Here is a 24428-nt window from a genome sequence, read left to right as displayed (position 1 = left end):
GAAGGGTATGACTAAACGAGAAAACACTTGCTTTATTAAAACACTTATTCAGTGTGCGTCATTTTTCCATGAATAGATTTGGTGGAGAAAACACATGTATGCTACAAGTCATGTCAACCAGAATGGTATTTGAAATAAAGGTAAATTTGCAAAATATTTTAAAAGCATTTTAGTATTTAAAGGATTGAATGTTTATCATATGCGGTTCATCGGTAATTGAACGTAGTATAAATTCAGTTTTGACATTTCAAGCACATCAATACATTCATGAACTATTAACTTTCAGAAAAATGACCAGTAGTAAACAAATATTTGATTATGTTCGGCCTGTAGCACGATATTTTCTTCCTGGTTGTTTTATAGAGTGAACTATAATATACTAGGTACAAATAATGGCGTGTTTCGATACGCTGTGTTAGACAAAGAATGAACGAAGGATCTGAATGGCCTGTTTTACATTATTTCAAGCATGAGCAGACACTAAATACATTAAATGAATACAATGAATACAATTCTGCTTAAATCTTAACACCGTGGATGAACAGGATGTTTAATATACCAGCGTTGAGAACGATATGAAGATTTTAAGCAGTAAAAATCTACATGAATATTTGTAATCTACAAGCCGACCATTCCGCTGAAGATCAGCTTAAAAGTGCATCTGAGAATAAAAGAAAGACTTTTGAGAATGACTATTGTAAAATAGAACTTAATTGTAGGTATATGAACATATTTGTTTTCTAAGATTGAATGGATCATACAGATCAGTAATTGTGAAACTGAACTGATGTACAGAGACATTTCCAAAGATAGAATGAGCACCACAGAAAAGGACTATACAGATCTTGCTATTCGTGAAACGGACCATGTGTATATAGATATTTCCCTAGATAGAATGAGCTCCCAAGAAAGGGACTATACAGATCTTGGTAATCGTGAAACAGAACATATGTATGGAGATATTTCCAAAGATGAAAAGAACGCACCAGATAATAACTATACAGATCTTACTGATCGTGGAACGGAACATATGTATGGAGATATTTCCAAAGATGGAATTGTCGTTCCTGAAAATGACTACACAAATCTTGGTAATCGCAAAGCGGAACATATATATGGAGCCCTGAAAAAACATGTTGTAAATGATGAAGCGAAACCAAGGAGTGGTGCTTTCCTGACTGCAAAGATACGCTTGATCGCGTTTGTCTCCATCTTTGTTATGTGTTCGGTAACATCGGTTGTTGTTATTGTTTTGCTAACACAAAACTCGGGAGAAGAATCCACCATATCAACACAAAGCACAAGTGAGTGCATCACCGGCACAAGTAAAGATATAGAGACAACCACAAATTTAAACACAAAGACTTTGAGCGCCACACAATTTCTAGCGCCGAACACGACAAATGAAGGTAAATACAAACTCAACATACTAATTAAGGCAATAATATGGTACGTTGCAGAAAAGGGTAGTAGCAAAAGTAATATATATCGAATACTTTTTCTCGTTTTTTCCCTCGAAAAAAAACATCGGATGGGTATCACAATTCTAAAAATAAGTGGTATATACCAAATGTTTCGAGGTTCCTGAGAAGATGTGACGCCTGCGTAAAAAGGCAGACATTAGGAATCATGTTCGGCGTCGACGTCCGCTCTTTTACTTAAGTGTTTCTAAGTCAACCATTACCAGTGGAACAAGAATCTTTATAAGCATTATATCATGACTAGGTTTGATCAAAAGCCATCCTATTGAGCAATACAATTTTGCAAATTCAAATTTTACACTCTAAATATCATCTGTCTAGTCTTCACCAAACTTGGAATCAAATCTTTTTGGGCATAATATCTTCCGAGTTCAATTAGGGTTTATGGCACTTCATTTTCAATATTTAAGAACAAAACTCAATGTTTGTGCTCTTTAACTTGAGTCTATACAATTTCATATCTTACTAGATACTGACACTTGATTTGACAAAACTTAAGAGAAGAAAGATGAAAGCAAGAGGGATGGTTGAACATTATATTGTGTTACCTTTTTAAAATCATTTTTGCCTAAATACGTAAAGACATCGAAGTCAACTTAGCACCTATCAGTTGTTATTCACTTAATAGTAAAGTCAGGGAAGCAAATACATTTGTTCAGTGCTTTATTGAAAAATATCAGTTGATTATAACCTGAATAACTCACCCAATTTCAAACAGTGAGTTTGTCGATATCTAATTTCACTGTTTCTCCTATATTCATCCATATCTCTTTGAAAAACAAAACCTAATCGAAAACATTGCTTGGAAGAAAATATTTGTTTACTCTTTGTTCATATTCGTTAAAATGTATTGCTATCTTCACTGTATCAAACGCACAATTTCAGTTTCAGTTACGACAGGACAGTTACCAGCGAAAACAACTGAATTAACAACACCTCCTTCACTAACCGCGATTACTGAAGGTACACTTTGTAACTAAATAAATCAGAGTCATTCAATGATATTTTGTTTAGAATTATAGAACGTATCAGAAAATTGCTAGAAATGTATATACCCAATTTCAAACAGTAAGTTTGTCGATATCTAATTTCACTGTTTCTCCTATATTCATCCATATCTCTTTGAAAAACAAAAGCTAAACGAACACATTGCATGGAAGAAAGTATTTGTTTACTCTTTGTTCATATTCGTTAAAATAAATTGCTATCTTCACTGCATCAAACGCACAATTTCAGTTTCATTTACGACAGGACAGTTACCAGCGAAAACAACTGAAATAACAACACCTCCTACACTAACCGAGATTACTGAAGGTACACTTTGTAACTAAATAAGTCAGAGTCATTCAATGATATTTTGTTTAGAATTGTAGAACGTATCAGAAAATTGGTAGAAATGTATATACCCAATTTCAAACAGTGAGTTTGTCGATATCTAATTTCACTGTTTCTCCTATATTCATCCATATCTCTTTGAAAAACAAAAGCTAAACGAACACATTGCTTGGAAGAAAGTATTTGTTTACTCTTTGTTCATATTCGTTAAAATGTATTGCCATCTTCACTGTATCAAACGCACAATTTCAGTTTCAGTTACGACAGGACAGTTACCAGCGAAAACAACTGAATTAACAACACCTCCTACACTAACCGAGATTACTGAAGGTACACTTTGTAACTAAATAAATCAGAGTCATTCAATGATATTTTGTTTAGAATTATAGAACGTATAAGAAAATTGGTAGAAATGTATATACCCAATTTCAAACAGTGAGTTTGTCGATATCTAATTTCACTGTTTCTCCTATATTCATCCATATCTCTTTGAAAAACAAAAGCTAAACGAACACATTGCTTGGAAAAAAGTATTTGTTTACTCTTTGTTCATATTCGTTAAAATATATTGCCATCTTCACTGTATCAAACGCACAATTTCAGTTTCAGTTACGACAGGACAGTTACCAGCGAAAACAACTGAATTAACAACACCTCCTTCACTAACCGCGATTACTGAGGGTACACTTTGTAATTAAATAAATCAGAGTCATTCAATGATATTTTGTTTAGAATTATAGAACGTATCAGAAAATTGGTAGGAATGTATATACCCAATTTCAAACAGTGAGTTTGTCGATATCTAATTTCACTGTTTCTCCTATATTCATCCATATCTCTTTGAAAAACAAAAGCTAAACGAACACATTGCTTGGAAGAAAGTATTTGTTTACTCTTTGTTCATATTCGTTAAAATGTATTGCTATCTTCACTGTATCAAACGCACAATTTCAGTTTCAGTTACGACAGGACAGTTACCAGCGAAAACAACTGAATTAACAACACCTCCTACACTAACCGAGATTACTGAAGGTACACTTTGTAACTAAATAAATCAGAGTCATTCAATGATATTTTGTTTAGAATTATAGAACGTATCAGAAAATTGATAGAAATGTATATACCCAATTTCAAACAGTGAGTTTGTCGATATCTAATTTCACTGTTTCTCCTATATTCATCCATATCTCTTTGAAAAACAAAAGATAAACGAACACATTGCTTGGAAGAAAGTATTTGTTTACTCTTTGTTCATATTCGTTAAAAGGTATTGCTATCTTCACTGTATCAAACGCACAATTTCAGTTTCAGTTACGACAGGACAGTTACCAGCGAAAACAACTGAATTAACAACACCTCCTACACTAACCGCGATTACTGAAGGTACACTTTGTAACTAAATAAATCAGAGTCATTCAATGATATTTTGTTTAGAATTAGAGAACTTATCAGAAAATTGCTAGAAATGTATACACCCAATTTCAAACAGTGAGTTTGTCGATATCTAATTTCACTGTTTCTCCTATATTCATCCATATCTCTTTGAAAAACAAAAGCTAAACGAACACATGGCTTGGAAGAAAGTATTTGTTTACTCTTTGTTCATATTCGTTAAAATGTATTGCTATCTTCACTGTATCAAACGCACAATTTCAGTTTCAGTTACGACAGGACAGTTACCAGCGAAAACAACTGAATTAACAACACCTCCTACACTAACCGAGATTACTGAAGGTACACTTTGTAACTAAATAAATCAGAGTCATTCAATGATATTTTGTTTAGAATTATAGAACGTATCAGAAAATTGCTAGAAATGTATATACCCAATTTCAAACAGTGAGTTTGTCGATATCTAATTTCACTGTTTCTCCTATATTCATCCATATCTCTTTGAAAAACAAAAGCTAAACGAACACATTGCTTGGAAGAAAGTATTTGTTTACTCTTAGTTCATATTCGTTAAAATGTATTGCCATCTTCACTGTATCAAACGCACAATTTCAGTTTCAGTTACGACAGGACAGTTACCAGCGAAAACAACTGAATTAACAACACCTCCTTCACTAACCGCGATTACTGAAGGTACACTTTGTAACTAAATAAATCAGAGTCATTCAATGATATTTTGTTTAGAATTATAGAACGTATCAGAAAATTGCTAGAAATGTATATACCCAATTTCAAACAGTGAGTTTGTCGATATCTAATTTCACTGTTTCTCCTATATTCATCCATATCTCTTTGAAAAACAAAAGCTAAACGAACACATTGCTTGGAAGAAAGTATTTGTTTACTCTTTGTTCATATTCGTTAAAATGTATTGCTATCTTCACTGTATCAAACGCACAATTTCAGTTTCAGTTACGGCAGGACAGTTACCAGCGAAAACAACTGAATTAACAACATCTCCTACACTAACCGAGATTACTGAAGGTACACTTTGTAACTTAATAAATCAGAGTCATTCAATGATATTTTGTTTAGAATTATAGAACGTATCAGAAAATTGATAGAAATGTATATACCCAATTTCAAACAGTGTGTTTGTCGATATCTAATTTCACTGTTTCTCCTATATTCATCCATATCTCTTTGAAAAACAAAAGCTAAACGAAAACATTGCTTGGAAGAAAGTATTTGTTAACTCTTTGTTCATATTCGTTAAAATGTATTGCCATCTTCACTGTATCAAACGCACAATTTCAGTTTCAGTTACGACAGGACAGTTACCAGCGAAAACAACTGAATTAACAACACCTCCTACACTAACCGAGATTACTGAAGGTACACTTTGTAACTAAATAAATCAGAGTCATTCAATGATATTTTGTTTAGAATTATAGAACGTATCAGAAAATTGCTAGAAATGTATATACCCAATTTCAAACAGTGAGTTTGTCGATATCTAATTTCACTGTTTCTCCTATATTCATCCATATCTCTTTGAAAAACAAAAGCTAAACGAACACATTGCTTGGAAGAAAGTATTTGTTTACTCTTTGTTCATATTCGTTAAAATGTATTGCTATCTTCACTGTATCAAACGCACAATTTCAGTTTCAGTTACGGCAGGACAGTTACCAGCGAAAACAACTGAATTAACAACACCTCCTACACTAACCGAGATTACTGAAGGTACACTTTGTAACTAAATAAATCAGAGTCATTCAATGATATTTTGTTTAGAATTATAGAACGTATCAGAAAATTGCTAGAAATGTATATACCCAATTTCAAACAGTGAGTTTGTCGATATCTAATTTCACTGTTTCTCCTATATTCATCCATATCTCTTTGAAAAACAAAAGCTAAACGAACACATTGCTTGGAAGAAAGTATTTGTTTACTCTTTGTTCATATTCGTTAAAATGTATTGCCATCTTCACTGTATCAAACGCACAATTTCAGTTTCAGTTACGACAGGACAGTTACCAGCGAAAACAACTGAATTAACAACACCTCCTTCACTAACCGCGATTACTGAAGGTACACTTTGTAACTAAATAAATCAGAGTCATTCAATGATATTTTGTTTAGAACGTATCAGAAAATTGCTAGAAATGTATATACCTATTCCGCCACTAAATTCTGATTTAACAGAAGATAACACGAATTAGTATGATTTATTTTTTACAAAAAAATAATTGTATTGTCTGTCTAAGATTTCAAAACTAATTGACCAATAATCTGAAACTAAGCTTCTGCTTTAATAATCCGCTTCAGCGTTTTTAAAAATAAAGCTTCTAATTCTTGCGAGGCAGAGCTTTTTATCTTCTCTGCATCAGACCAAAATCCGTGTATCTTTGAGTATTCTACAGCGTTTGACACTTAAACGTCTGTATAACTTCTCCAAGAACTCGGATATCTTCAAGGAGCCTGCCTTTGAGACAAAAAGCCGTCTCATTCTAACATACTAGGAGACTACGACTACGTTAACCAAGTCATGTTAACAAAAACGTAAGCTACCAATCTAACAATACCTCTCTCGTGGGAGCAAATCGTCACCAAAACTCTCTATGCGTCGGTGTAATTCGCTACATCATCTTATGACGTCACTTCTTGGTCCCCTAGTAAACTTGAGGTTTAATTACTTTCATGTTAGACATCTACAAGTGATCGCTTACCAAACGCTATTCGCTTATCATGTATACGCCGTAACCCACCCTGCTTGCGTCTGACCATAATTAACTCAGACGTTAAAACCACAGTAACTTGGTATTTGGACAGCATTTTTGGCCAGTCGAGCTACCTGATTCGAGCGATTTGGTCCCTAGGGTAATCTCTTGGACTGAGAATAGTAAAAAAATGTGTTCTAGTACACTATGATACACATAATAAATAAATAATCCACTTTTGGTCGTTTATTTTTACATATTAAATCTTTTAAAATCTCATGCACTCTTTATCATTCACAAGTTGAAGGTTAGTAGATTTCGGATTGAGACATATGTATGGAAACCAGCTCAGATCTACAGGATTTTTTCGATAAAACAACTGTATACGTCGCATGCATGTTCAGAAGGAAGTTATCTTCAAGGTGCAAAAGCTGAACAAGAACAAACTAGTTGCGTTTTCGCAATTTTCTTTGATAACTCTGCCAAAAATACTGTTTATTTACCGACTCACAAATCTTCGCCAGTAATTTTGACCATGCACACCGGCCGGACCCGGCATGCGCTTTTCAACTTTTTCAACGGGAACCGGGGATATGTTTACTTTGTGACTGGTACCCGTCTGTGCGTAAAGCCAAAAGCGCATGCCGGGTTCGGCCCTTATGCATACTCAAAAGTACTGGCGAATATCTGTGAGTCTGTATATAAACAGTATACTTTAAGCTTAATCAAATAAGAGTTTTATGTATTTATGTGCGACTTAATCAGATACGGTTTCATTCTTATTTTGCATGTGGTCTTAAGTTTCCGTAACACTTGCATAGCCACACTGCAATTGCTTGACTGATTTATATAGACATAATTAACAAGCCATTGGAGAGAAATTTACATTTGCATATGATTGTTTTAAATAATTTTTAATATTCATCATAGTGGTTCGTATCTTTATTATTTCTGAATACGTAAATATGAATGGATTAATTTACAATCAACCTCCAGGAGTCTTGACTTATGATGTCTGTGAGTTCCAGGAAGCTGCGTAGCGCAAATAGAAGTTGGTAGTGACACATATCCCAATATATATCCGAGTTGAAACCTAACGATTACTTGGTGTGGTCGATAACTTTAAAAGCCTTTGTATTTTTTTAAATGCGGCATAGTTATCCAAGAAAAAAACAGTTTTCTTTTGTCTATATATGTCTCGAGAGAATACATCCCTTCGCAGTTTAGGGTATTATCGGTTCCTTATCCGTAGATGTTCTTGGAAGCAAAGTGTTTAGATATAGCCTTTTAATGGCAAATTGGACTAAAATACGTTCGCATAATTTTGTACGGAAAATGTAGATATATTTGTTAAGATCAATTATTGCGCATTTTTCAAAGATGCGCAAAGTTGACGGACTCCGTTATAAATGTAAAATGTATGAACCATTTTCTTTTTGTGGTCTTTGAAATTCACTTTCTTTTTCATTTAACGCGATAAAGGTGCATTTGTATTGGTTGTTCTCATATAGATCAATGTTAAGATCATACGTCGATAATTATACGGATCTGAATTTCAAGTAGTTTAAAAATGAGTAAAAATATGCCTTTCAACCTAGCTTAAAAACAATTGATTTTCTAAAATGCAGTAAACAATCCAATATATTATCCCTCTCTTAAATAATTTTCGAAAGAACATGCTTTATTTGTCCCTGGTAAATTCACCGCTTTACAAATGTCATCATTTTTAAATGGAGTGTTGAGTTCTTCGAATGTTGATATATTCTCAGTCCCTTCATTATTTTGTTTTCACAAAACCTTCTTTGCTCAAAAAGAAACTAGTATATTAATGTGTTCGCTTCTATCGTTCGTTTGTGACCCTCGAAACATTTGCCAAAATTCCTTTACGTTTATTTTAATTCTTATAGTATTCATTTTTGTGCTTGTGACGGATAATACTTTACCTGCAGTAATTCATTTCGACTTTCATTACAGTTTGTTTAAAGTGTATATATTTAAAAAGTTGTTACACATTTCTTGCATTACGACATTATGATTTCATAGTGTTGTCGCTTAATATAAATGCGTGTTTTTTGCGATTTCGACCATAGCCAGAAAACTGACACAAATCAAAATAATCAGTCTTCTAAAAATATAATAAGACAAGGATGTTTATAAAACAAATGGTTCTCGTTAATTCATTGGTTCTTATCAGCTTTTATACAGCGAAGCGTACAATATAACTGCATAACTAGCATACGTATATGCCAGTACTTTTCGCAGCAAAATTTGTATATTTCTATTTTGACATGCTTTACTTAAGCACAGCTTATAAACTTGAAGGTTGAATATACACTTTTTTCAAAATAATAATATATGGCTAGACGTGTAAGTAAAATTTATCACTGTTTCAAGTCATACTGAAATAAACAGTAAATATTTAATACATGTGTATTCAAAGGCAATAATCACCAAAATGTGAGACATTAAATAAAGTTATAACGGGATAATCTAGTAATAACAGTCAAAACAGATACCCCAAGAATACACTAAAAAAGAGAGAAGAAAACTAAAATTATGAAGTTATGTTATCCCATTTTAAATTCAGGTTCGATTTCGAGCTGGGTGGATTGGACATCTCGAGCTATACCGGTAAAGCAAAGTTCAAAGTAAGCCTTGGCGAAGGATATCTACTCGCTCCAGAGCAATCCATCTCTCTTAAAGTAACAAGCTATGGTGGAAAAGAGTCTGCAATAGCAAACACAACACTGGGTGTTTTAGAATACGACATAGTCCTGTCGACGGTGATAATATTCTCTGTGTTGAGTACAAGTGTAGCGGAATGTACGATCCGGGTTTTGGAAATAATTTTGATGATACGGAGGTTAAAGTAATTCTTAAATATAACAATATATAATGGCGAGGTCAAAAGCGTCGACGCGCTTGAAAGCTTACAGCGAGCCTCAAATCTGAGATGCCTGTCTTCAGACCAAACGACAGGGAATAACGATGTTGTTGATGGGGGATATATTGCTCAATTTACTTGCTTCTGATGTTGCTTGACTTATTTTGACGACATTTATTTCTGCTATTCTTGCTGATGTTATATTTTGAATTAAAACACGAGTTCGTTAAACATGCTATTTACAATGAAGTGCATATCTGTCAGTGTGCAACTGCTCAGCTACGGTGAAGTGAACCTGCAATACCTAACATAACTTTTGTGTGTTTTGAATACGACTTTAACCCAATGATAACATTCTCTGTGTTGAGTACAAATGCTGCGGAGTGTATAATCTGGGGTTAGGAAATAACTTTGACTCTACCTTGGTCACAATTACACTAAGAGAGTGCTTGGAAATTGTTCAGTTTTTAAGTTTTTTACACATCGGAAAAACTAGATGTAGTTAAGTATCAGACAACTCAATATTTGCCCTCGTGCGAACCTCTATCTGTCCAATCATAAAAAATGCCCCATTTGTCAAGTTTGACCTGTATACATGTGGCTATATATCAACAATTAATAAACAGCTTCCAATATAAACATGACTTTGCTATCTTAAATCTTAATTTATCTTAATTTCAGTACTTGTCAATAACTTGATTCCGCATACTGTGAAATCATTAATGTTCGCTGGACATTAATGTTCGTGGTTTTCGTGAGTTGGATGATCCACGAATTCAAGAACCAACGAAATATAGAACCTTTATTTACCTTTTCAATTGCCACGTTATGTACATACTCTATTATATTATGTAGGTCGTAGTATACAGCGGTATACAGTGTAAATACCCAACTAACTGTATATCTTACTATTATTGTTTTGTTAATATATTGCATCAAATAAATAATAAACCAAATCAATCCTTGTGTTTTTTATGAACCAAATGACAAAAACACGTGCTCAAACGTCTCCAGGTTTACAAGATATGTCTGGTTAGTGTTGGTACTCGATTTTTTTCTTTAATGAACTATTTATACCCGGGTATGCGCAATACAAGGATATTCTCGGAGCCCGGGTCGCAGGTGGACCCGTTTTCAACCATGCCCGAAGTGCCATTGCGATTTGAACGTAAGACTTTATTAAGGTTCTTAAAATGGTCACATTTAGTAAGTCTTTGCCATGTATTCCGGATATAGGGAAATTGACCCCGATTGATTAAGGCTAACCCGAAAAACTAATACTGACGCCAACAGTGGCTATGTGACTGCGCTCGATATCTGGCCCGATAAAGGCCTGGAGCATATTTTCCTAAACTGGGTTCGCGTTTGCCTCTCTTTACGATTTTCGTTTTTAATCTGTTGAAGCAGATCATTTTATTATGATTTGTTACATAATACATTATATACAGTCGCCAATTACTGTCGCCAATTTCGCAAAATGATAATCGATAAACAGATAATCGCCGAATCATGCAAATAATCGCGAAAACACTGCATAAATGTATTACTTATATATAACTATATATAGTAACATTTGTATTAACATTCAATATTGACTGTATCCTCATGGTTTGTGCACGAATATTAAGCTGAATTGTTCGAGACGCCCTTTTGAGCTGTACTTATTTATTTCCGAACATATTAGCATATTACAAAATAGTTCACATTGCTAGTATGACATAATTTATTATATTAAAATACAAATGTTTTCATTTGCTGGACAAAAATGTCCTTTATTAATTATTTACAATAATGAAACATTTCCAGTGCGCCTTGTTTGTTAATAGGAAAAAGGAACAAACTATTATAATAACTGAATATTTATTTTCTGAATATGGTTGGTTGACTTAACCATACTGCATACAGATATATATAATTGCAAAATACAAAGTATGTAAAAACAATTCAATTTTAAGAGATCTAGACGGCCTATGAGGTGTGCAATGGCCCAGATGGTTGGCGACGCGAAGAGCAATTATTGTGCTTCAGCGGCACATCCGGAATAGTGCATAAAAAGTAAAACCCGATTAGGAAATGTAGCGAAAATATAACTCATGGAAAAAAAGCAAGTTATGTTATATCGACGAATTTTTAGTAGTGACTAAATGGTCAGGACGTCGTCGACGACGACGACGACGATGATGATGATGATGATGATGATGTTGATGATGATGATGATGATGATGATGATGATGATGATGATGATGATGATGATGATGATGATGATGATGACGATGATGATGATGATAATGGCGATGATGATGATGATGATGGCGATGATGATGATGATGATGATGATGGCGATGATGATGGCGATGATGATGATGATGATGATGATGATGATGATGATGATGATGATGATGATGATGATGATGATGATGATGATGATGATGATGATGATGATGGCGATGATGATGATGATGATGGCGATGATGATGGCGATGATGATGATGATGATGATGATGATGATGATGATGATGATGATGATGATGATGATCAATTAATTAAATTCTTCGTAACGTTTCATGCTCTGTCATATTTCTTTACTTTTTTATCAAAACCCATTCGTTATATTTCGACACTTATTTTATTTTTTTCTGAGCTCCCAATGCTACTTTTTGTCACAGGTACTCTGAATTTTCAGTTCAAAACGTATCTAGTGAGCAGTTTTGCTATGTGTCCGATCCACACACCGCTCATATAAAATGTTGCCTTAAAATGTCAGTTGCAAAAACGAGCAACAACTGGTAAAGTATGTATCGAACGATTTTGGTATTTGAATGACTGGGAGTTTATTGAAGTTTTAGCAGAACAACACAGTCATTATACTCAGATAGTAACAACCCTATTTCTTTAGTTCTCCAACTATTGGTAAGTGTATAAATTACTTGACGAACACTAAAGATGTTGAATATGTACCCCAATATACCATTTAATAGAACTGTATGTTTCCAGAATAATATCAAACATTTAAATGTCCTCTAACACTCAAAATTTAAGTCTGCAATAGCATGCAGCGAGTATAATCGAGGAGAGTATGCAGATATACGTGGTTATTTCGGAGTCGAAAGTAACTTTTTCCCCGTTATTGTTTAATGAAAACATGTTTGTCTTGATTTTTGAAAAAAAGGTTAATGAACATCTTTATCATGAGACGTCCGAGGGACTTATATTGCTCGTAAGTTGTAACAATATTTACGAGACATTCTAAAAGTAACGAGAAACCGGGAAATGTGCCTTCTACCTTTTTACGAGAGTAGTTTATTTTGGTGTAGATTTGATTTGATTTTAAAGAAATCAAGGCAGACATCTAGTTTTTATTAAATAAAAATAGAAGAGACGTAACCGCCGTCGGCCTATGTTATTACACTTCTTGACTTAACATTTCCTTTTTACATGTATATTCTTGTATATATAAGGTATATAAACTGTACTATTGATGTTCGTTAATAATTTATGTTACCCTTGATCTTTGAAACACCCGGAAGTGGAGAGCGTTTATTATATAAATTCACAAATAAGCTTACTCATCTTAGATCCAGTGTTGCGAGTCGTGAACATACTTGGGTATGGCTTGATTTATATCAGCGCATATCGTTATTTAATATAGCATACGATTTGTTAATGTTATCAGAATAAATTCAAGATACCACTGATATGTTCAGAAAGTTGATTATTATTACTTATATTTATAACAAATAAATTTATTCAACGCGACCAAATATTAATTCAATAATTTAATTTATCATAAGCCTATCAACTTTTCATATTGCCGTATTCACGGTAAAGAACCCACGCGACTTATTGGTAAAATGCACGGCAAAAAAATGTAAACAAAAGGTCTCGGTTCAGGTAGTTTATTTGAAGATAACTTGCTTAATACCAGGATAAAGACCATGACCCCATAATAAAGAGCACTTTCAACAGTTATATAAAATTTCTCTTAAATTCGATTTTTTTTTTCTGAAAATCATGACCCACTGATTTCTCAGAGTTGAAAATGTTTGTATTGGTTTGAGTGATAATTGACCAGCCGTCAAACCAATTTTGTAACATATCGTGTTTATTTGGCGATTTTCAGTTGATTTATAATAATTAACAAAATATAACTCTTTTATTGTTCATCTAACTGTTTTGCTTACAATTGTCGATGTGACAATTCTGTTAGTGTTAGCACCGGTGTTCTAAAACTTGAGGACGAACTTCCAGTTTCCTGCGGTGAATGTTCCGTACAGGCCAGAATATATAAGTTTTACAGGTCAGTTAGCTGAATTGATTTAGCACGCAACTTGCAACTTGAGTACATCAGTCTCCAGTTAAATCTCAGGACTATTCACAATCTTTTTGGAATGTAGAGTGAAATTAATGAGGGGTGCAAAGCAGTTCGGTACATACCAGCTCCCCAATTTGCCCAATCAGTGCTTATCTTCCTGCTTTTGTGGTTTATGAGCCCTCCCCATTCCACATCCAACCAACCGTTTAAAGCTTTCTAAAGCACATACCATGAAGCTAAGATTATACATGGCAATGCAAATTATTGCTACTAACCAGCTTTTGAAAAAATGAAATAATCATTAGTATTAAAACCACAGATAGATATTTACAACAGTCCGTTTAAAGGTCTATATATTTACTTAAAAAAACTGCAAAATGCACATAACCTGAGCGTGATGTTTTGTTTTAATACGTCATAAAACAAAACAGTGTTGATAAAAATGGCAAGCACTATGGAAGAATATGTCCATTATGTGATTTAAACCAGTAATGTATAGTGTACGTCGTCTTTATATTATAATAAAAAGGGTCATTAGTACTGCGCTTTGATTTGTAATGTTCCATTCGACGCTCGTGGATTTCCTAAGGTTTTGATTTTAAAATCCGAGCCTGCAAGAATCCATTCGTGTCGAATACAACCCTCCGGATCAGAAGGAAGTACTAATAACCCAGCTATATATTTCTTTCAGAATAGAAAATGCAGAATGTATAGGTCAATGCTTAATTGGAAGTTATTTTGAAAAGAAAGAGGAAATAAACTGCTAACAATGCTTATCTGTTATAACATTCTTGAATAGATATTTCTTGATTTCAGTGTTTTATTGTAGTTAATTTCATAAGTGTCCTAGCCCAAACTATATCATCAAGAATGGTGAAGCCACGAGTGAAAATATTTTTTTCTATGATCACGAATAAAATAGAAATAAGGCTTTTGAAAAACAAATAACCATTTTTCTAATAAACGGTGAGCTGTTTACTTCAATAAATATCTTTATTAAAAGGTAAGCAACCTATTTTTTTTAATTTAATTATTATTTTGGGCAACATTTTCTGGTTAAAAGTGGTGTGTTTAGATTTGATCAAGGGGAAGTTACTACAATGAATGTAATTGTAGTTCTAAAAGTTGGTATTTTCGTCCCTTAATTTGCAATGAAAACTGATAATACGTAATTGATAAAACTCCATACTTCATTGAAAAGCATGAAAGAAACTTGAAATTCAAAATCAAGATATTTAACTTTCGTTTAGTCATTTAAGAGTATAATTATTGGATATTATCCATTCATGTATGAGCTCTTCGTAATAATTGGCCTAACATAGCAAACTTAACTATGCATCAAAACGTCCCTTTTTCATCGAATCCTTGTCGTTAGGTAACATATTACCAGTATTACAATGTATATTTACATGTTTTAACATTAAAACGTAAATTGTAATAAGCGCGGGAAAATGAGGTTTGGCATTGCGTGTCTATCTTGGCATTTGATGCAACATATGTTGCCTATCATATACGATTGTCCAAGTATGAATATGATAAACTATGTGTATATGTTTAAGACAAAAACAAATTGGCTCCGTATTCTGATTTTTGAAAACAAAAACAAAAAAAACACGTCAACTGTTATGTATTATTGTATTTACAGTACAAGAGATGCAATATTTTCACTTTTGGAATTGTTTGTATGTTGACTTTGAGCAAAACAATGTTACAGACTATTTGTACGGCAACCAAGTGGAATCAAACATATTTGCATATTAAAGTGTCGAATCTTAAAAAAAATATATGAAAAACTACAGAAACAAATCCAATAGTCAACTTTATAAAAAAAATGAAAAGATGAAATGAAAACAGATATCGTCATACTTCCGAGTAATGGAATTTTTTCGACGAGCCGGTTTTCATAGGAGGAGAAGCATTTGATATTTAATTTAGGCCTGAAATAGAAAAAAATGAAACAATGACCTAGACGACGTTCAAATAGAATAGTTATATAAAAAAAAACTACAATAACATGTTGAGTAACTTTATATATTGGTCTAGAAATGACACCACCACCTTATTGTAAGCACGGAAAATGTTATGTGATATTAAAAGTTTCTTTCTTTGGATTGCGATGTCTTCGAGTACAAAAACATAATTATTATACGTTCCTATTTTAAAACTTGTTTTGGAAATGTGTGTGCGTCTTATAGCAGTTCCTGTATAAACTCAACGCGAAAACAGATTTGCACAATACCCCAACGTTTAACTAAGACAACAATTTGTTTATATATGTTGTCTTGTAGCGCTGTGTCACTTGTTTGGTGTTTGGTTGGCTTTAAAGCCTTAAGACAGGCCAGACCCTTTAGCCTCCCTTAAATGCTATTTATGTTATACATGTTATTTTCTGATATTTGACGCAATACTTAAATGTTTGAAAAAAATGTATTTAGGGCTTTTAAATTTAGATTCGTATTAAGGGAATGCCTTAGTCACATGTCGTTTATGTAACCAGCGTTATTGAAATATCTGCTGAATATTAAACTGTTCAATATTCAATATAACAAAAGGTCATACTACCATGTTTCATTGAACGAGTGCATACATGTTATTTAAAGTGTGTATATGTTTGTAAAGATATAAAATATGCTCAGATCTTAGAAAGTCCAGCGTTCACTGATCAGATGACACCCGTGTATTATATATATGTTATATTATATGAAATGTTACATAGTTAATAGGTAAAATCCAAAATCTGCAGAATAACATAAATACGCGATACATTTCAAAACTTATATGGAAACTGCCAAGAAGTCACTTGTTTGATGTAACTGATGGGTTTCGTATCCGAATGTTTAATATAAAACAGTTGCCTATCTAATGTTTACTAGATATCAATCACATGAAACTTGTTATCTAAAGAGGGATGATGTTATCGAAGTACATTACTGATATACAAACATATACAATCAAATCTTCCACTTCGCGCCATATATATTACGCTTTATTTCAATATTAAAACACCTGTGGCATGGATTCCATCGATCAGTCGGACATTGAAACAGATGCAGAAGCTGTTAACAGCTCTTTTCGCACAATTTCTACCAAAAGTTCATTTAGTGATTTGTCCGGCCATGGTGTTTTTCGTCAGTCCTCACCGGTTGTGCATGGTCGTACAAGGACGATTTCATCTGAATCCTACAAAACGAGACAAAACGATGCCAATGAACAATTCGCAGAGGTCGACTTGAACGTGGCAACAGGTCTTCGGCGATCAAGAAGATTTGGCTCTTCAAAAAATCGATTAAAAGACGTGAAAAAATGGGTTATAGAAAAAACCAAAAAGAAGAGTGGCATAGTTGATGACCAACTTCAGCATGAACGGGCGATAATCAAAGAACTCCAAGAAGAAATAACAAGACTGAAAAGTGTATGTACATGTTATTTCTATTTTAATATTAGGTGTATGAATTTCATGGACATTTCAAAGCCGGTGTAGTCTGTAAATTAGCATGTTTGGTTCAACCGCTACCTAAAAGTAAACGATTGACTGCATCTCGCCGTTTTAAGATAAACTCTCAGATATGTCCATAATGGCTTGAGGTCCGAATACGCCAATCCGGATTTGGGTTAACTTTGAGTAAAATAAGGGAGAACTTTTTTATATGTTTCTGTACTTTTGAGCTATTCAAAGCTAACTGCACTTTCCACAGAATTCTTTAGCTATTTTATCAATTTCTTTTTAGTTTACTTTTATCGGCGGAGTCATAATTACGTGCTTTTTACACTCGCCCATTATCAGTATGGACATACCACGTGGTTTGTGACGTCACATTTGGTAATTACAGAAAGCAAAATACATCTCGATTCAAATATGATAATCGCTGTAAGTTCGTTATTTTCATATAATTGTTTACACAACACAGCACAGGCTAAGGGGGAAAATTGACTCTATTCTCGATTACTGTACGATATGTTGAGCAATTCATTTTTTTTTTTCCAAAATCAAAGGCAAATGCTCAGAATGTATAAAATATTGTTTGTTATAGCGAAAAGCAAAATACGTTTAAGGTATTCACCTTTAAAACGGAAGTCTCGGAATGCATATCCTATCCACCAGGTATGTACATACCTATAAATGAGGCTCATATAATATATATATAAATAATAACAAATCATAAACATTACATATATATATATATATATATATATATATATATATATATATATATATATATATATATATATATATATATATATATATATATATATATATATATATATATATATATATGTATTGTTTATGATTTGTTATTACGAAAAGCAACACATATTTGGTAATAGTGAAAAGCAGTTTTGGGGGCGTACAATGGCCAACCTCTATCCTTTTTGACATGAACCCAATTAAATCATGTTCTCAATAAGTGTTTGCAAAGACAATATGTATGAGCATCGGTTATGTTTCAAAGCAACTAAAACACACATATATATTACAAATATAAATCACATTTAGACTGCTCTGCATGTCACTCAATTTATTTATCAGGAAACTTATCCCAACAACACGTTGCATGTTCATCGTCTGTTCTTGTTTTACAAAAATGGAGGTAATGCGTCGTAAATCGTTTTTACCATTAACATTGTAAAAAACTGCCTAAAGTGATACTCGTATTTATAATCAATATTACAAACATAGAGTGTGAGTGATAAGCCTTCAACTACTCACAAAATAATGCATTTAAGGAAGATATCAATTACTGAAAACAAGATTGTTACCGTGTGTAAATAGATGAATATTAAATGACTGGTGGATCCTAAACTATTTACGGATATCAACGATTGTCTGCGTAAAAGCATTCGGGTTATCACATCGTAAATGCAAATCTTTTAATTGCTGTTAAACACAACCGATGTTCATATTTATTGTCTTTTTTAAACATTTATTGGAAAACATAACAAAATCGGGCTCATGGCAAGTTGAAGAGAGGTTGAACATTGTACCTCCAAAAACTGCTTTTCGCTATAACCAAATATACTTTGCTTTTCGTAATAACAAAGCACAAACATTACATGTGTCTATATTATATGAAACTCATTTGTGGGTATAAGTGTTGGTAATCGGAGAGAAAAATAACTATCGATAATCGGTTTATTAAACCGATCAATGATCAGTTATCAATCGATTTAATATTATTTAATTATCTTTGGTCATAATATTAAAACATACAGATACAGTTCATGCATTCGTTTTAGCACCAATGTTCCCTTGCAATATTGTTGGTACATTCATTTGTATAAATTACATTATTTATTCAATATGCGACTATACGAGTATTTTAGTGTTTACAAGTTACTATTATGAACCACATACTCTAATTTTGTCGTACAATTTCTTTTTAATAATCAGTCAGTAACAAGTACAAAAAGCAGTTTAATAGTCTATATATTTTACAAGAACACTTTATTTTAGAAAACTAAGAAATCTACATTCTTACATGGTAAAAAGTAAACGGTTACATGTTTTAAAAATCACTTTTAAACCACAAAAATGAGAAGTTGAGAAGTAATACTTTAGCAGTGACTTACTGACTTTATAAGAATAGGAGTAGATAACGTAACACAGTAACACCTTAACATTTCTACATTCACTAGCATAAACCAGAAAAAAATAGTAGGTAGCGGTTACGTCCCTTTTTCTATAATCGATTGTTCAAATTTCCCTATCGATTGTCGCCGAAGTAGGCCTTTCCGATCAATTGTCGATTTTAATCGATCATCGGCACAACACTAGGTATAAGTATACCCTGTGGATAGACTATGTATTCCGAGACTTCCGTTTAAAGGCAAACATGGTGAATGTGTATAAACATATTTTTTGACCAGAAACTTAATTTGTTTTTCGCTATAACAAACAATATTTTATATATTCTGAGCATTAATCAACGATTTTTGAAAAAAATATAAATCGCTCAACTCATCGCACAGTAACCGAGTATATTGTACATTTTTGCATTAGCCTGCGCCATGTTTTGTAAAAATTTATATGAAAATTACAAACTTACAGCAATAATGATATCTGAATTGAGATGTATTTTTCTTCCTGCAATATCCAAATGTGACGTCACAAAGCACGTGGTATGTCCACACTGATAATGGAAAAAACGATGTCGAGCACGCGCCGGCCAAAACTACATTATAAAACCTAAAAATCAGCAATTTTGTGACTATATAGTAGCATACGTTTTAAAATCTGTGTTGGCATGATATCGGTGGATGTATAATATATAATCAGTAAGATCTATTCATTCACACCCGAGTTATGACCTTTTAATTTGCTATATTTGACCATATTGACTTTGCTCGCTTTTTAACTGAATAGTTCTAATGCAATCTTTACAGACTTTGTCTATATTTGCACGACGTCTCAGACAAGTTCGATAAACATCAATATTGCTTCAAGTAACGTTCGAGATAAAGCCATTTAATGGTTTATTGACCAAACTCACTTTGTCCGCTCTCTCATATAAGTTAAGTTTATTCTAAGATCTAAACAATTTGAAAAACAATCTGGTAATCTTATTTTAGACAAGTTTATAATACAATTTGGTTTATTTGCATAGGAAAAGTTATCGCACTTTGTTAAAAAATATATCTATAAGCTTATAGCGATAAGGTCAAAATTAAAAGCATGTCTCTTTGCCATTTCTATTCAAACAGGTTGTAACTCTCTATCAAGAAAAGCTTGAATCCTTTGAAGAGGGACGCGTCAACATTTACACAAAGAATTACCAGTGTGGCGATAACAATTCTATTTACGATGTCAGTAATGAATGCGAGACGGTTTTGTTCGGGTACTTTGAAAACCTTAAAACGAAGATGGAGCACCTTGATGAACTTCAGTCAACGATGAATGTAAATATGTATCACAATATCGCCTTACTCGATACATTGATAAAGGTTCTTCTGTGTGTGTACTCAGAATGTTCTTTCTTTTCTTTAATTGCTTTGTGTTGGCTGTGAAAAGCCGTCCAAATTGTAAAGGTCCTTCGAGATAATTTAGTATGCTTTCATGATTCTTGAAAATATAATACAGCTGAAGGTATTTGATGTACAAACAACCTTTTCATTTTATTGAGTCATTGGCATGTGTGCTAACGTTTATTGTCTGGCGAACGATTGTAATTAAAAGGATATAACTTACTAATAACATATGCATTTATGTAAAACAAATGACGGAGAATACGTTACAGATAAATATATGGCAGTATGTGATATTGTTCTTAATTTCAACTAAAATCAGAAGTGAATTGACCGATTTTTCAATATCAAAACAGCGTGTTCAAAATATTTTCATCTGCATAATATTTTCACATGATCTCTCTTAACGTTAGACTTTACCAAACTAATATAGGTTAGCAGGGCATATTTTGAAGCGTATTATAAGTTTCATTACGTCAGAGGGAAACCGGTCGGCAGAGGGTGACAACAGAGTGAATCAGCCTATTCCTTGGTTGCTATTGCTTATTCATAGAAACCAAAACATAGATATCACTATTGAAAATGTTATAAATGAGCCAGCGATGGTATCTCTACGGTGCACGTTCTTCTTACAAATTCGATTCTTTACTAATTAGCAAATTCGTGCGATCGTATCTAAAACATTCATGTTTTAATCTATTGTAATATAAGTACTGTATTTCTCTTTTAGGAGATGACAGAAGAATTAAAATCATTAAAAAAGGAAATGCAATCTGAGTCTGCCCATGTTAAACTTAACTACACAATAAGCCTCACTGACGAAAGAGTTATGCTTCGTTGTATTGAAGAAATTAGGATGATGGAAGAAATTCCAGCTAGCCACGATGCATTTAGAAGCCTTCCCAAAAATGCACAGTTTGGAGTGATTCGAATAATTAAAAAGTATTGCCAAGGTCAAGGTAATATTTTAATTGTTTAAGCGAACGAGTTATACAAACGTCTGTGACAGTAAATAATGTGTTTTTGAAATGTTTGCAATACTCAAAAATTGTCACCAATTAGAGGTTCTTTTTATATCGCGCTTGATCGTAATATCAGTTCTGCATCAGTTTTATCACAGCGATAAATCAAACCTTTTATGCCATGGTCCGGTTAAAAAGAAAACAATGCTAAGCTTACATGTTTTAGACTCGCCTTACACAGTCGGGCGCCTGCGGTCCATTCTAAACTTGACAGACAAAGCAGAGTTTGATTCAGAAATGCTCCAGTCTATCCTTACAGAGGATACATGCTCACTGCTGCTCGTCCATTGGGTGAAATTGTCTTCGGAAAATACAGCCGACATGCTCTGTGGACTTTTACCAAAGATTAAAAGATACGGAACACGTAAGTCTGTAGTTACCAGATAATTATGGTCTAAGACATACATTATATTATATGCTATCACATATTTAATTGCTTAAAAAGTTTTCAATGATATTTTATACATTATAGTCTGTTTCTACAGTTTCAAGCGGAGCAACTGGAGCAAGTACACTTTCAATTCCGATGTGGCCTGGAACTGAAACAGTAGCGGATCTCAAGAATGAAATTACTTGTTTAAGGAATGAAGTCAATGAAATTAATAATGGCATCAAATCTGTAAAAACGGATTTGAAATCAGTGACTCAACGACCAGCTTTAACAAGCATCCTGAGCGAAAAAGCTGGCACAAAAGAAAAACTTCGAAGAACATATTAGCGAAATTTATTCATCGTGATCAAAGTTGCTATAGAGGCAAATAAGATAACATGTTTTAGGTTCAGTGTGGGCAATGCATAATAGTATTTGAATATTTGAATGAAGTCTATTTTAAGCAAATTTAAACTCGTTAATCATGTCACCAGTTTAAAGAGAGTTCGATAGATATTACAAGTCGAATTCAAAACTTAAAGTTTTAATACAAAAATTGTCATATTTGGATTCTTATCATAATATCCATGAATGTAACCCTGTCGTTTGTCGTTGTGACAAACTAAAACAAAATAACATTCATCTTTAATATCTTTTAAATTTCACGATGTATATTTCCTTTCTTGTCCAAGAATATGGTTTTACATGTATATAAAATCGTGTTTAAAAGCAGAATTATATGTGATCTGTGTTACAGTTGATAAATTTCGTAAATGTTTAGCAAATTTTAGATGTTCATCGCATCGCTATCGAAACAGGCAGGCATACCGGAATTGATAGGGACCATAGATTTTGTTTATATTGTAAAAATGTTGTTGAGGATGAATATGAGTATTATGTTTACCCTAGTCTTCACAAGTTCTTTCTATTAATAGCTACAAAAAATGAAGAAATTTTGCAAAAATTAGCTATGTATTTGTATTATGCAGACAAAATTAAAGACAGTGTATCAATAGTTGATTGACATGTATGATGCCATATTAACAACTAATATTTTGTGAATTCTATGCTTGGTCAACTCCACGTTATTTATATGTATTTATGTATGCATATCTGTATATGGGCCGGAGGCCTTCATACAATAAATATTTGAATTTTATCGACCTAGCTAGTTCAATAGTTAATTTATGGGAGGACATTCTGAGTCATGCTCGTAAATTTTTACAAACTAATGACATAATTAAGGAACTTATCCGTAGATGTACTGTCATTAATATATGAGATTGATATTTTTTATATATCATTTTTTTCATTTTTCATTTGCCTTTGTTGTATGACAATGTGCGCTATTCAAAAGTCTGTTTGACATAAATAAGGTGATATTTTATTTTAGGCATACGAAGTTGAGGTTCGTTTTGTGGATAAAGATGTGTTTTAATGTTTATCATATGCTGTGCAAGATAAAAGCAGCAGTCACAGTCTTCAGATATTGAACTGAACAATAGTTACTCGTTTTATTTTGTGCTTTGTGGATACTTAAATATACATCCGTCAGATAATGCAGATGTTGTTACCGACGATTTTTTTGTGATCACGCGTGATTTGTTACCGGATGCACCGATAGTGCGATGTTCGAATGATAAAGGTACGGATAAATGTTATCAGATTTGTGTAAACAAACAGGATAACCCATTTTAAATGGTCGATTATTGTTAAAGGTAAAGGGGTAGTTTGATAAATGTTGGAAGTCGAGAATCAAGTGTTGTAGTTTTGACTACACGGAATGTATTTAAGCGTGTTTCCAGTTTTTCATTTGATTAACCAAATTCGATGTCAGAAAACTGTGCTGTTAAATTTTCATTGTCGTTAAGCAAATCTAGATTTTTAGAAGTTTATAATGATAGTTATCTTACATGATGCTCTGTTAAGGGTAAATACGTGTGGAG

General features: G+C 33.0%; 2 protein-coding genes across 16 annotated transcripts; both read left to right on the top strand.

Moving 5' to 3' along the window:
* The first annotated feature begins 479 nt into the window (after positions 1 to 479).
* Positions 480 to 10764, top strand: LOC128216863 (mucin-2-like). Of its 15 annotated transcripts, none has more exons than XM_052923553.1 (14): positions 480 to 1409; positions 2367 to 2444; positions 2718 to 2795; positions 3075 to 3146; positions 3420 to 3497; positions 3771 to 3848; positions 4122 to 4199; positions 4473 to 4550; positions 4824 to 4901; positions 5175 to 5252; positions 5526 to 5603; positions 5877 to 5954; positions 6228 to 6305; positions 9522 to 10764. In XM_052923553.1, exons 1-14 carry the CDS (start codon positions 788 to 790, stop codon positions 9584 to 9586), a joined length of 1617 nt encoding a protein of 538 aa, XP_052779513.1. In that variant the 5' UTR covers positions 480 to 787; the 3' UTR covers positions 9587 to 10764. The 15 variants fall into 15 exon arrangements, with proteins under 15 accessions (XP_052779513.1, XP_052779514.1, XP_052779512.1 ...); XM_052923554.1 differs by having other exon boundaries at positions 3069 to 3146; positions 3426 to 3497; XM_052923552.1 differs by having other exon boundaries at positions 3069 to 3146.
* A 6379-nt stretch (positions 10765 to 17143) lies between these two features.
* On the top strand, positions 17144 to 22655 carry LOC128215965 (uncharacterized). Its single transcript, XM_052922564.1, has 4 exons — positions 17144 to 17542; positions 20830 to 21024; positions 21821 to 22005; positions 22598 to 22655. Exons 1-4 carry the CDS (start codon positions 17144 to 17146, stop codon positions 22653 to 22655), a joined length of 837 nt encoding a protein of 278 aa, XP_052778524.1.
* Positions 22656 to 24428: the final 1773 nt, after the last annotated feature.

Source organism: Mya arenaria, chromosome 14, assembly GCF_026914265.1.
Source record: "Mya arenaria isolate MELC-2E11 chromosome 14, ASM2691426v1".
Taxonomy (NCBI): domain Eukaryota; kingdom Metazoa; phylum Mollusca; class Bivalvia; order Myida; family Myidae; genus Mya; species Mya arenaria.
This window is presented reverse-complemented; position numbering and strand designations above follow the sequence as displayed.

Bases quoted from the DNA above. Each gene is read 5' to 3' on its own strand.
- LOC128216863 (XM_052923552.1), top strand. From the start codon at position 788: ATGTACAGAGACATTTCCAAAGATAGAATGAGCACCACAGAAAAGGAC. The intron at 3,147-3,419 runs GTACACTTTGTA...GCACAATTTCAG, and splicing joins ACTAACCGAGATTACTGAAG to TTTCAGTTACGACAGGACAG. The intron at 3,498-3,770 runs GTACACTTTGTA...GCACAATTTCAG, and splicing joins ACTAACCGCGATTACTGAGG to TTTCAGTTACGACAGGACAG.
- LOC128215965 (XM_052922564.1), top strand. From the start codon at position 17,144: ATGGATTCCATCGATCAGTCGGACATTGAAACAGATGCAGAAGCTGTT. The intron at 17,543-20,829 runs GTATGTACATGT...CTATTCAAACAG, and splicing joins AAATAACAAGACTGAAAAGT to GTTGTAACTCTCTATCAAGA. The intron at 21,025-21,820 runs GTAAATATGTAT...TTTCTCTTTTAG, and splicing joins AACTTCAGTCAACGATGAAT to GAGATGACAGAAGAATTAAA.